We start from the raw sequence: 15,412 nt of genomic DNA, 5'->3' as shown, positions 1-15,412 counted from the left end.
AATACCTTCTGGGGGCGTCCCAATGCTGCTGCCAAGACCCAAAACTGCCATCTTGTGAATTCTCGGCTCCAGCATCACAGCAGACTCTTCTCCCCTTTCCCAGTGGGGTATTTTGACAGGCTCCAGGTGGACATTCTCCAGCCCATCTTCCTGCAGGTTTTGGTGCATGATTTGGATGGCTTTTTCTAGGCTCTTGGAACCACTGAGTCTGGGTCCAACAGTGTCAACCAGAAGTGCCAATCGCTCATAGGATCTGTTCTGGGCTTTCCCATAAACAGCAAGGTTGATGATTGCTTTAGCAACATCTCCATAGCAGGCTATTTCTTCTTTTATTTCTTGAAAAGTCCTCTGAGAGATGCCATTCCCATAGACAGCTTTCCCAGAGGTCAGGGATAAAAAGTGAACAACACCAACAAATACGGAGACATGGAACTTCATTTTTTTTTTCCCAGTCTGTTTTCTTCCTAAAATAATCAAGGTAAGTAAGAAATATGTGTTAGGGGAAAAGAATCTCACAGCTATCTGCCCATAACCCAGGGACTGCTTTTCAAACAGGATTCCCCTTCCCAACTGTTGCCCAATTTCTACCATCAAATTCAGGCACCATAACTCCTAGGAATGAAGAAGAAAAGAGGCAATGATTGGCCTTATTGACAGGTAGCGTGTATTAAAACTACAAAATCACATGTCACCTAGCAATCAGTTTAAAATATGCTAAAAGATTAAAATAAGAAGATAACTAGGAAAGAGAGGAAGAAATAGAGGGAGCAGTGATAGGGCTAGGGCAGTGTTACCCCTTCTTCAAAACACAGTATGATCCAAATGTTTCAGAGTTCCCTCTACCTGATATGCTCTCTCCTGTTTGCCTATTGAACTTATCCTTCGAGGCCCTTTCAGAGACATCATCTCTTCTTGACGCTCTCCCTAACCCCCACCCTTCCACATTTAATCCTCACAACAGTTCTATGAAACAGTTTCTTATTATTGCCTTCATTTTAGAACTGAGGATCCTGGGGTAGTGAGAGATTAAGTAACTTGCCAAAGACACACAAAGGCTTTCCAGCCCTAGAGACCACGCTGTGAACAGTGCTAAAAGTATGTTTGTGGACCCATGCCAGTCCACAATTGTTTTTCACAAGTCCGCGAAAGACAAACACAAAGATTAAGAGTAAACATATTCAGTAATGTGCAACACAGTAGCCAATAGTCCAACGTGGTTATTACAATTTAAATTAAATCATCGGCTTCTCAGCCATACTAGCTGCATTTCAAATGCTCAATAGCCACATGGGCTAGTGGCTGTTGTATTGGGCAGCACAGAAAGAACATTTCTATCATCATAGAAAGTTCTGTTGAATAGCACTGGCTTAGACACCTTTATAGATAACTGACAGAACAACTATACATTTGTCAAATCTAATGACTAAAAAATGATACTTCATTTTACTTTTCTACTTCACTATTACATTTTTCAAAAGTATCAGTCTGCAACAAATTCTAAATTTAAAAATCTGGTCCTTCACCACAGATAATTTGAGAAGCACAGTCATAAACTACGGTATAAGTATAAACTCCAAACTCAGGCAGCATAGAAGGCCTTTCAAAATATGGTTCCAACAACCACTTCAACCTCATCTCTCTACCTGCCCCTCTAGAGTGAACACACTTTCATTCTCATTCTCATGTCTTCTCTCTCTCCCTCTCTCTCCCTTTCTCTCTCTCTCACAGGCACACACACATAGCACTTGAAATGTGGCTAGTCTAAACTGAGATGTTTTGTACATGTAAAATATATACCTGATTTGACCTTCCAAATCAACTACTTCATACTTAAGTGTAAAAAAAAACATAAATATTTCAGATATATTGGATTAAATAAAATACATTATTATTATTCTCACCTATTTCTTTTTACTTTTTAATATAGCTATTAGAAATTTTTAACTTACATAATATTTATATTTATATTGGACAGTAATGTTCTAGCTGCACTGAACTGGACCCTGTTCTTCAAATACCCAGGCCCTTTTATAACTCTGGGTCTCTACATATGTTCATTCCCTTTCTTTTTTTTTTTTTTTTTTTTCTTGCGGTATGTGGGCCTCTCACTGTTGTGGCCTCTCCCGTTGCAGAGCACAGGCTCCGGACGCGCAGGCTCAGCGGCCATGGCTCACGGGCCCAGCCGCTCCGCGGCATGTGGGATCTTCCCAGACTGGGGCACGAACCCGTGTCCCCTGCATCGGCAGCCGGACTCTCAACCACTGCGCCACCAGGGAAGCCTTTTATTGCAAGGCCCTTCTCTTCACCCTGGCAAACGTCTATAATGAGAGTGCATTAAAAATCACCTCGTCTGTGAGGCCTCACCAAACAATACCCCAGAGGTACGTGCACCATTTTCTGTGTTTCTACCATAATTAACTATGTTATCAACAAATATATTTGTTTATCAATCTGTCTCTCCTGCTCTCAAAGTCAAATAGGGTAAATTATTCATCACTGTACCCATATACAGGCACTCTATACCTTTTTAAGAAGGAATGAATAAGCATTTAATCTCTCTAGGTCTCACCTCCGTAGAGCAGAAGAGTACTTATCTTGCCTCCTTCACAAGGAAGCTGTAGGAATTAAAAACTTGCGATCATATTTAAAATATTTTTAAAAATTATTAAAACTATACATGGCTGCTGCTTTCTTTTTTATTAGAACTACAGTTGACCCTTGAGCGACACAGGTTTGAACTTCCCCGGTCCACTTCTACACAGGTTTTTTTCCCATATATACTACAGTACTACAAGATCCGAGACTGGCTGGATCCGTGGATGCAGAACCGGATATGGAGCGCTGACTATGGGACTTCAGCATCCACAGAGGACCCTGGAACCAATACCCCTCCTTGTCCAAGGGTCAAGGCATAGGTTTTTCATTTGTACAGTCACTATACTGACGCTTGTTTTAAAACCTAAATTTTATTAAGCAATCAAAATATTTCACCAGATTGCAATTTATTCTTGAAAGTACATTTTCCCAATATATTTGGAAAAATGTTCTTGGGGCTAAAAAAGAAAAAAAGGTTAATAAGCCATCTATTAATTGACACTAAACACAAGTATCTACTTCTCACTAAAAGTTCTGTAAGCCTCCTGCAAACATTAATTAACGATTTCATAATACATTTCTAGTGATGGATTAGAATCATATTATGACAACGTTGTAGAGATACAGGAGAGCTTAGGGATCCCTAGTCCATATCCTTGTTTCGTAGAAAGTTAATCAAGGCCTGCGTTGTGATTCCCAGGTAGCAGACAAACCAGCAACTACAATTAACCAGGTAAGTGGACCAGCTAGCACATACTTTCTAAAGGATTAAGAATAGTTTTCTTCTAGGAAACTATATGCATTTACATATAATAGAAATTCAATGAAGAATACCCAAATGCAGTCTGAGAAGCGAATACCTATAATAAAATATAGGTATACAGAGTAGCATTAGAACAAAGAGAAGAACAAAGGGGATCATGAAAAGCTATAGAGAAGACATAACATCTCAGAACAGGCTCAAGAAATGGCTCTACAGGCAGAAAAGAGTGAATGGTGTCCCTCAGAGCACCACTAGAACATCATCTGTATGCCACATCCTGGTTAAAAGATATGTCCAGAAAATAACAGTGCCTGAGTCTATCATCTTCACATCTTTTTGCATATATGTCAATTGAATTAACAGATAACACATCATTTTGATAATAATATTTAATGCTTCTTAACATGGTCAGTTAAATTAATTTTGACACTAAAAAATGATATAATTACTTTAAAACAGAATTCGGTATCTGCGAGTGTTGTTCTGATTATCTTAACTGCACTGTTTCTTCAAATCCCAGAAATGCAATAAGTGCTTATTTTTAAAAGTAGGTTAATTTAAAAGATGATGGTTTGTTACCTTTCGATGGATTCGTTTTTCCCTGAGTATAAAGTTTACTAAGATCAAAGGCACAAAACAATGCATTACCTGAGATATCACCCAGAACACTTGACACAAGTAAACACTAAATACATGTTAGTTGACTCTAAACCTAGTTTTCTCTGGAATATAATCTCAAAATTACCTATGTAATTCTTAGCTAGAATGCATAATTATATATCTCTCCAATGGAGCACTACAAGAATCTTTTTTTATTATTATTACTTTTAGAAAGGTACATGAGTCCAACTAAGATGTGTTTTCAGTAATAAATAGTAGAAAATAATAATTATAACTAACAGTCTATATTTGAGGAGGTAATAAAAATGGAACAAGATATTGCTATATCAAATTCCACTCGAGAAAAAAACCCAAATATAATATGTAATTTTAAAACACAGGGACTATACATAATTTGTACATAATTTGTACAACTCTGATACATCATTTGTACATTCCTAGCAAGAAATAGAGGATTATAATAAAAATTAAAAGTGAAATATACAGACAGAATAAGATTAAATAAAAGCCAATAATGAAGGACAATCTGAAGAAATTCTCTCCTAATTCACAGATTTAGGATCATCATACAAGAAATTCATTCTAGAACTGGAGTCAATCCAAGTGAGAGGATGATCAAAGACACCAGTATATTTGCATGAAAGGACTAAAACACTAGCCCTCCCCAGTGTGAAAAGACGGGCCAAAAGTAGAACTATTTTGTTGTATAAAATCAAGAAGGGTTTGGAAAACATGAAGACAGATTTACTCGCCATATCTTTTCATACTTGTACCAAGGAATAGCCCTAGTGGCTCAGAGATAATTTTAGGAAAATCAAAATGTACAGTTTTACACAGTAAGTGATAAACATGTAAACAGTTTCCCTAAGGAAAAAAAGAGGATTTGGATAGAATCATGAATGATACAGTCATTGGCGCTGAACCCTTTTAAATCCACCACACAACATTAGCACCACACTGACCTAAGTAGTTTCCTATGGGATCACCAGGAGGGTTTGCTGATCTGAAAGACTGTTAGTCTGCCCTAGCTCAGAGATAGAAAATGTCCCTATACAGTCATTTCAGTCAAATAAAATTAAGCAAGCTATAGTATTTTTCTACAGTCTGCAAAGGGAGCAAACAATTCTATGGTGATCAACAAAGACAAACAGAATTACTGATCTCAAACATTTCCCCTTTATAATTGCAAATGGTGCTTTGTCTTGGGTCATAACTTCATTTCTCCAGTTATTTAACAAAAATGTATTGAGCACCTTACCTACTAAGCACCAGAGACACAATTTATAAGATAATATCCATACCCTCAAAGAGTCGCCAACTATAATAAAGAGACAGATAATGTGAAAACCCTACAACTGAGGTGGTTACAAGCTTCTGTGGAAACAAACTGGAGTAGGGGATTAGGAGGAGATTCCTGATGGCGTGTGAAAAAGGCGGGAGTGGCACTGAAGGAAAGATAACCCAACAGAAAAAACAAACCGTGCAAAGACACGGAGGCATTACAAAACTTGGGCTATGGAGAAAATGGCAAGGAGTTGGATGATAAGTCGGGGGAAATGGTGGAAGATACAGCAGTGATGCAAGGAATTATTCTCCAAGGTCTGACTAAAACGGTCTCCTGTGTGAAGCTTCAAAGTGGAACACAAACCCCCAGGGCACTGTAACAGGGGACTTAATGAACAGTTCCCACCCCTTATGCAGCCAGGAAAAGGAAAGAAGGAAGGGACTGAGGGAGAGAGGGAGGGAGGAAAGAAGGAAGCAAGGAAGGAAGGAAGGAAGGAGAGTTTTCTTTCTGATTTTCACTATGACCTGCTCCTTAGCACAAAGAATCCACACAGATTCCACATCAGGACAAGGACAGCATGTGAAGTTCCTCAAAATCCCCAAACAAGCCACTACTTATTACCTATGTGGTTATTCCTTGGAATTTTCACAGAGGGAAAAGTAAACCATGGTTCCAAAAGACGCATTAGTCAAATAATTCACTTACAAAGACACTCAAGATTTTATTTATTTAAAATCCCTAAAATACTAAGAATAACCCAATTGACCAAAAAAAAAGAAATCTAGCACACTCTTGAGCAAATTATAGGACACTTGAAATGTCTAAACTTAAACTGTAAAACATTTTCTTAAAATACTCTTTATTTTTATACACAGAAGGTTTGAAGTCATTGTCCCTTTACTTGAATTCAAACTGGGGGAATATTAAATGTTATACTCTTCAAAATCTTAAACAACTATTTTTAAAACTCATGCTGTATCACGCCTTTGAATTCAGAAAGTTATATATTCAAAGGAAACTTTGGAGCACTATTTGAAAAAAAGACTTTCTTTTCATATATTGTGTTCATGATCCAGAGTTACAGATTATCTTTTTCACAAAAAGAGATAAAATTGAAATGTCATTTTCATTCTTTTCTACTTAAATTTGGAAGGAAACTTAAGCAAAACCAACTTTTCTTCTGCTGTGAATTACATTCTAATAATAGGTTTATATTTTGAGGAAACAAAACAAAACCCTTTGCTTCTATTTCTAAATCTTTTTCCTAAAATATTATTGTTTGAAAATGTCTCAGGCTATGATAGAAATGCCAGGATGAATAGACTAAGTGACGTGGAAAAGGACACAATGAAAAGAGAATGTGCTGAAAGACAGAAGGAGTAAGTTTTAGGGACTGAAATTTTTATTGACTTTTTTATTGTGTCACTTTTTTAAAGACTGCATATACTACTTACATGAAGACTTAGATATTTCCTCTAAACCTACCATTGCTAAAAAGGATTCACTGATATAAACTTAACTCTTCGTCTTCAGCCTAGATTGTGTAACAGATATAATGGCCAGAAATGCCAAATCCTAGCTCTGACACTGGCACAGCGAAGTTCACTTCCTGACTCCCACTGACACTCCTAGATTTATAATAATTAGCCCTTTAACCGTCTTAAGGAAGATTCTTTCCTTTATTAAAGTCAAAGTTCAAACAAGAGTGGGCTTCTACTTTCCAAAGCTTATATCCCAATTATTCATTCAGTCCTTCAAGAAAGCTCACTGAGAACTTACTATCTGCCAGGAACTGTGCAAGAATTTGGAGAAGATATAAAATTAAGCAAGACTCAGTTCCTACTATTAGTAGGCACTGTTAATTATTTAATCTCCATCCCTCCCTTTTCTTGCTAACCAAACCTGGATTTTATTTGGGGTCAAAGTTTCCAGCCCGATTAATCTAGGCCAGTTGTTCTTAATATGGATGGTAGCAGTCCTAGGAGATGTTCTGTATGTGCCGTGGGGGGCAGGGGAGCATTTTTGGTTGTCAGAAAGGTATGGAGGTCCTACTAGGAATTACTTGGCAGAAGCCAGGGACACTAGACATACAGCTATGGGCGGGGGGGGGGGGGAGGGGGGGGGATCCTGTCTACTAAGAACTCTCCTATATTCCATAAAGATTTTTTTTAATGTGAAAACCTATTATTTGAGACTTGACCCTAACTCTATTGTACATACAAATATGTACAAAAATGGTTCCTGTGCAGTTTTAATGCAAGTTGACTTTTTCAAAACGCAACTACCATGTATATCAAGGGAGGACTATACGTGTGTTGTTCAGGATTTTACCAAGAGCTGTTCATCATTTCAGTGAAACACCAATGACTACGCTGCCCCTGGAACTGGAAACACTGTCACCACGCCCCTGGGCCCGTCTGCATTTGTTGCTGTCACGTTCACCCTGCAAGCATCTGACTACTTCATTATGTCAGCTAGTGCAGTCATGCCTGGGAATGTATGTTTTGAAGTACTTTATTATAAAGTACTTTCCTTTAACGGTTCCTTTACATGACAGTTAGGATAGCACACTGATTTACTTGAAAATATGTGGAAGCATATTATCTAGGATGCTTAATTCAGGATAATAAAGCAAGCATTATAAATTATTTGTTTTGCTTTTTTTGTTTTTTAAAAGAGGCATTGCATCTAATAAGATGGAGAACTAGTGATTTAAGTGAATTCAACAATTCTCTTCCTCACTCTTCCAGCCCACCTTTTAGCCAGAGGAGGCCCTGTGACCCAGTTCTACTCAAAGATACTCAAATAGAAGCAGCTGACAAGAAAATGGCCACAATTCTAGAGCTGCATCAGCTACTTTGTAACCATGGGGGCAAGTCCAAGAATACTGGTCCTGACATCACTGAGCAGCTAAACCAACACCAGCACCACCAATTTGTCTGTTACACGAGAAGAATAAACTCCATTTGTTATAGCCACCGTTAGCTGGATTTTCTATTCCTTATAGCTGTGATTACATTTCCAACTGCTATAGTACTTTCAGGGCCTCTTGGGGATCCATAATTAAGTATAGTGTTTATACTAATTAACACCATAAGCGGAATAGGGAAGAACAAATCTGACTCCATATTGGATCTGTTTCTTTTACATTAACCTTTGTATTCTATTGATTTTCTTCAAGTTAAGAATGTTGCCTATAGCCTGAAATATACAGGATAGCCCATTCTCAAGATTCTGACCTTTAAAGGTTTAACACTTTTCCTTTCACACAGAGATAAAAAGTTGCAGAACAGAGAATAACACCTGTCTTGTTGGAGGTTTACAGGAACACTGTGACCTGATCTAAGAGGGCAGCTGCAAGGACAAAGGATTCCGACACCAAAAAGTTTGCAGCAACCAACAACAACCCCTCCCTTTTGAGTATAAAAGAAGCCTGAATTCTGACTCTGGCAAGACAGTTCTCTGGGACACTAATCCACCACCTTCTTGGTCTACTGGCATTCCAAATGAAGTCACTAGTCCTTGCCCCAGCAACTCTTCTCGACTGGTTGGCCTGTTGTGTGGCGAGCAGTACAAGCTTGTACTCAGCAACATAAGCAAGGACTAGGAGCCGGCATCTGGTCTACCTAGACTTCCCATGTGCACTAAACTCTAACTCTCCAACACCAAACTCAGAATCTTCCCTTCCAAACCTGCTTTTGCTCCCCGCCTCTAGTCAGTAAGTTAGAAACTGCGGTGTGTTGTTGGATTCTTCCCTCTCCCTCAGGGAAACAGGTGAACAGCTGGCAAGTCCTGTAACTCCACCTTCAGATTCTTTCTTCACCCATTTCCCTCCTCTCCACACTTACTATCACTCCCCTAGCTCAGAACCTCATTATCCTTCATCCGAAACCCTTCCTCTTACATCTCCCTGCCTTAACCTCGGGTCCCTTTCCAATCCGTGTTGCATGCTGCCACCAGCTTTATCTAGGGAACCAAATGGAATGACTCTTTGGCTGAAAGCATCTGTTGCCCCGTTTACTGGTCAGTGCTCTCAAGGCGGCTTTCCTCACAATCCTTCCCTGTCGTTCCCCTCCCCTCCGACAGTGCAGCCCTAATGGGTGTTTACCATTCCTTGAAGTCACGGAACACTCCTTACACCGAATTTTGCTCTGCCAAAAATGCCCTTTCATCTTTTCTCCACTTGGAGAAATCATGATCATGACCAAGGTCCTGCTCATCTGTCCCCAGCTCCAGACAGAACCATTTGCTGCCTTTTCAGTAGTGCACTGCATGCTACATGTCTTTGTGTCTGTCACCCTGCTGGACTATAGACATCACTTAATAGCAATAATATTTTATTTTATAAAATTCACCAAGCACATTCTCTGAAAGGAATGTGTTTTGTATACTAAGCAAATAGCACAATACCTGTCAATAAATCTTTATAGAATAAATGAATAAATTCATCAAACAAGTAGTTATATTTCACAACAGAAGTATACGGCTCTGATTCATCACTTTAATGATTACTTTTCCTGCATCAGACACTAGAGTTTGTGCCTTTAAACTACAGCATATTCACAACTTTCTTTCATAAAGGGAGTCAAGAGACCTGGGACTGGGTCCTGGCTGTCCCTCTTTAGACGCATGGACCTTGAACAATTGATTCGAAGTCTCTCTTTATGTGTTAAATAAAGGGTTGCATTCCAGCTCTAACATTCTATTATGGATTTTCTTAAATATTTAATATCAATCACACTTTTCTTTACACTCCATATTAGCCATGAATAAATCACCTTATCCCATTTTGTCTCCTCCCACCAGCCAACTGAAATTGAACTCACAAAGGTCATTAAGGATGCCCTTGTTCCTAAATCCAATAAAAACATTTCAGTTCCTTTCGTACTTAACATCTGGAACACTTAACATTGTGGACAGCCTCTCCTTTTCCAAATACTCTTCTTTCTATATTTCTACTCTCCTTCCCAATCCTTTTTGTAGGGTCCCTTTTTTCCACCTACCCTTTAAAGTTTATTATTTCCTAGGGCTTTCTCCCATGAGCCACGATAATAAGGCTTCATTAAATGTGTCTGCCACTTAACACATCATCCTGAATAAGGTATGGGCTTGAGGAAACAAGGGAGGAGGACTGACGGAAGAGAGACAAATCCTAACAGCTGTGCGAAGAACCCAGTGTATGATGTTCCTCTTTCTTCTGGCAGTTAGTACAGTAACAGTGGGTTAGTGAGTTCATTATTAGAGCAGGGCAAATGGTACACTGACTGGCAGTCCCGTTCGCACAGGGAATCCCAGGAGCTCTGGGATGGAAGGTGTGGGAGTAACAACCTGCTGAGAGAGGTCTACCAGTAGACCGTTCTCCTCCCACTGGCCACACTGAATACCCATGGCCCCTCTCTACAGATGTCAAGTGACCCTCCCTCTCTTATCCTGTCTCATCCCACCAGGATAATCCACAGGGCTGACTCACTTTGTGTCCCTGACATTTTACGGCTTACCAGTGAGCAGTTTTGGGAAATTGTAAGAAAATTAATTGGGCTCACTTTGTTCGTTCTTTTTCCGAACTTCTTCGTCCCTTTCTTGAATATATAAAACAATGAAGCCTAAATTCCTACTGTTCAAAAGTAGGCATCTTTGTCACACAGCCAAATGTAACTGACTTCTGACCTACATCATTATGGGACGAAGAGGAATAAATATGAAGCTCCCTTACGTGCTACTTAGGTGAAACCATATGATTAAAATTCCAGTAACTGAAATCAACCACGAATCTAGGACAAACTTCGTATTCTTGGCTTGCAAAATCCTACTGAAACCCCAACTGTGTGTGAGACGGCTCTTGGTCCCTTTGTTAGCTGAGGATGCTGGGCTGACAGTGAGGGTGGATGCCCTTGAGAACAGAGGTCCCTGATCTGTGACTGACACATGTGCACACGTCTGCAGTCGGTGGCCATACCAAGGACATACAGTCAACAAAAGTACAGACAAATCACGAAGAATGCAGTTCATACCCTTTGGGGCCGAATACAAAGTAGGTAACCACAGACGTAAGTAATTCTGAGGCCTTATGACCTGAGAGAACTGAAAAAGGGGACAAAAGGACATGGGATTTTAGTCTCATAAAGTCCCAGTTTTCTAGAACTTGGACCCCCAACATAAGAGTAATAATAGGAAGTGCTTTATTTCTGTCAATAAAACCAGTGAAGCATTTGTCTTCGATCTGGTGATATTACAAAACTATTACAAGGCACGGCAGCCTCTTCCAGAGGCAAGGGAGAAAATACGGCCCTCCTTGAATCAGACAAAATACGGAAGTCTTCTAGGGACTCAGCCTCAGAAAACTATCAAGCTAGAGATATATAGATTTAATTACTCGTTGCCAATATAGGTTTACAGTAAATTGACTGTATTAATGTGTTTTTATTGCTAAAGAGCATCTTTCCCCCATGTATCTTCCCCTGAACTAGTTAATAACAAGTTCCAAGGAACACTCTGGTAGAGATATTAGTAATTTCCTTCAGAACATGCCTTTTAGTTTCCCTCACTTTAGCCAGGCTCCCCCATTCCATAAACACAAAAGCAGAAAGACCCTCATTGAATCCTGCTGCAAACACAGTTCTTATTACAGCCCAAGCCAGGGAGGCCTGTTCAGCAAGTCACTTACTGCAAAATTTGCTATTAAACCCATCAAACAGACACGTATGAAAACGTGGCCTCGCTAAACAGCTGTGAAGTTTCACGAGCTTAAAAAAGAAAATACCATCTAGCTATACACTGTTAGCTCAACAGAGACTCACCATTCGGTTTTAAAATCTGATCTGCCGGTACACTTTTCCCTAAATCCTAACATTTGCTCTCTGCTATGAGATGGCTGCCACACGGCACCATCAGCAAACACGGGCTGAGAGAGCACACACACACTTGACAACCGTGTGTGCTCCCTCCTCCTGAAATGGGAGCACGCAGCATCTGTTACTTCAGGCTCTTGCACAGGGAAAAGAGCACCTCTCAGTCGTGTAGAGAGGAAATTAATGCACAGATCCCTTCCTGTCCCAATGGTCAGATATTAATCAAAGGTGGCAAAAGAAAAGAGTTACGCCAAATAGATTCACAGTAATGGAGCTAAAACAATTATTCAAAGTACTTAATCGGTCAATGTAAAATAAAACTCTGTAGCACTCCATCAGTGCACAGCCAGCCAAATTATCCTGCGGAGAAGGAACATTCATAAAACAAGTTTTCTCCAAAGTGGAGAAAGCAAGGTGATACAGCAGATGTTTGACAGCAGGAAATGAAAAAGGTAGTTTTAAAAAATAAAAAAAGGAATTAGCGAAACACGTAGAGAGAGATGAGTTCGGAGTGTGGAACAAAGACAATGGGGATAATATATCCCAGTCCAGAGGTGAGAAGGGAGGAGAAAGGAACCATAAGGAGGCATGGGACAACAGCTGAGAGTGACTTTTCTTAACAGGCAATTTCTAAAGCCAAAGAGTAATTTTTTAAAAGATAATCACACTTATCAAGATACTGTATGATTTAAAGGATCATGCAGACAGACTTAAAGGAAAGATTCTTGGATCCCAGATAGAAACCGCAGAAGAAAAAGGGAGAAGAGAACCAGTTACCTCTGGGGAGAGACGAAAACAGCTTGGGAGGAGGACAGAGAAATAAAAGGTACCACAGCTTGTCTCAATTTTGGTGATTTTTTCCCCGATATCTGACTCAAATGATGAAAAACCCATAGTCAGGTCACTCAAGTCATTGTTATGGGAAATGAGGTGAGGAAACACTAAATTGGGAATAATCGCCCATAATTGCCTAGAGGTCTACTAAATCCGTGAAGGATCAGACTATTTCCTAAATGCAGTGCGTTTGATTTCCCTCCAGAGGATGCAGGAAATTGTACCCTTTGAAACAGATGAGAAGTTTTGGATAACATCAGATTCTATTGGAAAGCCCCCGGGGGGTAATGAGTCCGCAGCTCGCAGCCTGCACAATAGTGTCTGATACCTTTAGTAGCAGATGAGGGGAAGTTTGTTGTGACAGCTGTGCAGAAAAACAAGTCTGAAGGTTAGATGGATTTGCAACATGAGAAGGTGGTTTGGGCTTGGAAAAAGCAAAGGCGTCTTCAGATGGGAAGAGCACACAGAAAAATGAACAAGAGAAAATGCAGAACAGCAGAAGTAAAGGTGCCAGTGGTATGGAGTTCTTGGCACTGTTTCCACATCAGAAAGGCCTGCTCACCAGTCAGAATGTCCCACAAACACAGTTAGTTGTACCATTCACTTTTATGGCAGTTAAGGCCTAGCCAAGCGTGGGAATAACATACTGCTTGCAAGATACCTAGAAACAGAGTAAACTTGAGTTACACTCGAAGATGATTCTCCTCTCTGCTTGTCCTCCCCTGAGACCAGCATCCAGGCCTCTGTTCTCTCCCCTCTGTCCCTAAGGCAATCTCCTCTCACGCTCCGCATAGATGATGGCTGCTGCCTGCCCTCCCCGGCTGGTGGTCTGTTCAGCACAGCCCTCGGTGCTACATTTGTTTCCCATCTTCTCTCTGCCACCACCACTTGCTCAGAGGCCAGCCACTCCCTAACGAAGTGTCACAGGCAGGACAAGAAAGACCTTGTGTTGTACATGAGTATGGTCCAGACGAGCATCAGAGGGAAAAGACCCTAATGAACTGGAAGCAGGAAGATAAACACCAAGTGACAGAGATGGTGGCTGAAAACCCTCCAGATATAACCTCTCTGTGGTCTGCTACGGAAGTCAAGTTCCTGGCTTGATGCAGGCAGGAGGGAGGAAAAAAGGAAGGAAGAAAACCATACTGACCCTCGCCCTAGCAAATGATTGGGCTACGTGTTTTCATATATATCATCTGATTTAACCCTCATAAGCAGCCACTGAGGGAAATAATAATTACTTCCAAAACGGAGGTTCAGAGAACATAAGTGATTTGCTTATGTGATTTGAGTGATCTGCTCATTGTCATTTGGGTACTAAGAAGCAGAACTTTTCCTCTGCTTCTTTGAAGAGGTAACTCTGCCTCAACTTTTTTTTTTTTTTTTTGCGGTACGCGGGCCTCTCACTGTTGTGGTCTCTCCCGTTGCGGAGCACAGGCTCCGGACGCGCAGGCTCAGCGGCCATGGCTCACGGGCCCAGCCGCTCCGCGGCATGTGGGATCCTCCCAGACCGGGGCACGAACCCGTGTTCCCTGCATCGGCAGGCGGACTCCCAACCACTGCGCCACCGAGGAAGCCCTGCCTCAACTTTTGGAAAGCCTTTGCCTGACTTGAGAGTTTGGGTTGGGTGATCCTCCTACAGGTCCCAGTGCTACTCTGTCCCAAGTACAGAGTACATATCATGGTACATATCACTCTGCATTATAATTGCCTGCATTATAATTGCCTGTTTCTCAATCTCCACCTCTAGGCTGAAGGCTCACCGAAGGCAAAGGCTGTGGTTCAGTGTCCCTCAGTGCTAAATACAATGCCTGCTCGATACGTGCTTGAGGGATGCTGGCCAGAAATGAGAGTCCCCACCCCATGTTGTCTCTAAATAATAGTGCCTGGAATTTTAATTTAGCCAAGTGCTTAGCAAAATGAAAAAGAGAAGTTACAAAGACTAAATGTGTCCTACTTTCAAGCTCCACTGTATAGTCTCAATGGTACTAATGCTATTATGTGGAACATGGTTATGGACTTGTGAAAGAATAGGGTGTTTAAATGCAAGTGACTATACAATACTGCAGTACTTGCTATTCCCTGGTTGAAAATGAATGTTAGGTGGAAATGTTTATGTCTGACAGTAGGTTTTTTCCAGGTTCTTTTCTGTAGAGTACTAAGAAACACTGGTAAGCCCTGCTTTCACTCTTGGAGTCCCACAGACACCAATCATTCACACTCAATATCACAACTTCAAAATGTTTAATGTGCTCTGAAGTTTGGTGGGTTCTTTCTTTTAGAGATGGAAACAAGAAGAGAGCCAAATTACCTTAGCCCATGTTTTTGGAAGACATTCTGGTTTCTGCACTGTAGAACCCATGCAATTGTTCCAGCAATCCTATTCCAATGCCTGTTTCCAAAGTAAAAAATACATGACTTGACCACCAGGAATGTGTGTATGTACTAAGTCCAAGTCCAGAGCAG

General features: G+C 40.5%; 1 protein-coding gene across 2 annotated transcripts in view; it reads right to left on the bottom strand.

Annotated features, from left to right (window-relative positions):
* CPQ (carboxypeptidase Q) overlaps nt 1-15,412 on the bottom strand; it is a 458,231-nt gene that overhangs the window by 358,390 nt on the left and 84,429 nt on the right. For both annotated transcript variants that reach the window (XM_073794606.1, XM_019925094.3), the window contains exon 2: nt 6-464. In XM_073794606.1, the coding sequence (XP_073650707.1) occupies nt 6-438 (433 nt within the window). In that variant the 5' untranslated portion in view covers nt 439-464. The remainder of the gene's footprint in view (nt 1-5; nt 465-15,412) is intronic.

Source organism: Tursiops truncatus, chromosome 17 (assembly GCF_011762595.2).
Source record: "Tursiops truncatus isolate mTurTru1 chromosome 17, mTurTru1.mat.Y, whole genome shotgun sequence".
In the NCBI taxonomy this organism is placed as follows: Eukaryota; Metazoa; Chordata; class Mammalia; order Artiodactyla; family Delphinidae; genus Tursiops; species Tursiops truncatus.
Note: the sequence above shows the minus strand (reverse complement) of the source record. Positions and strands in the feature narration are given on the sequence as shown.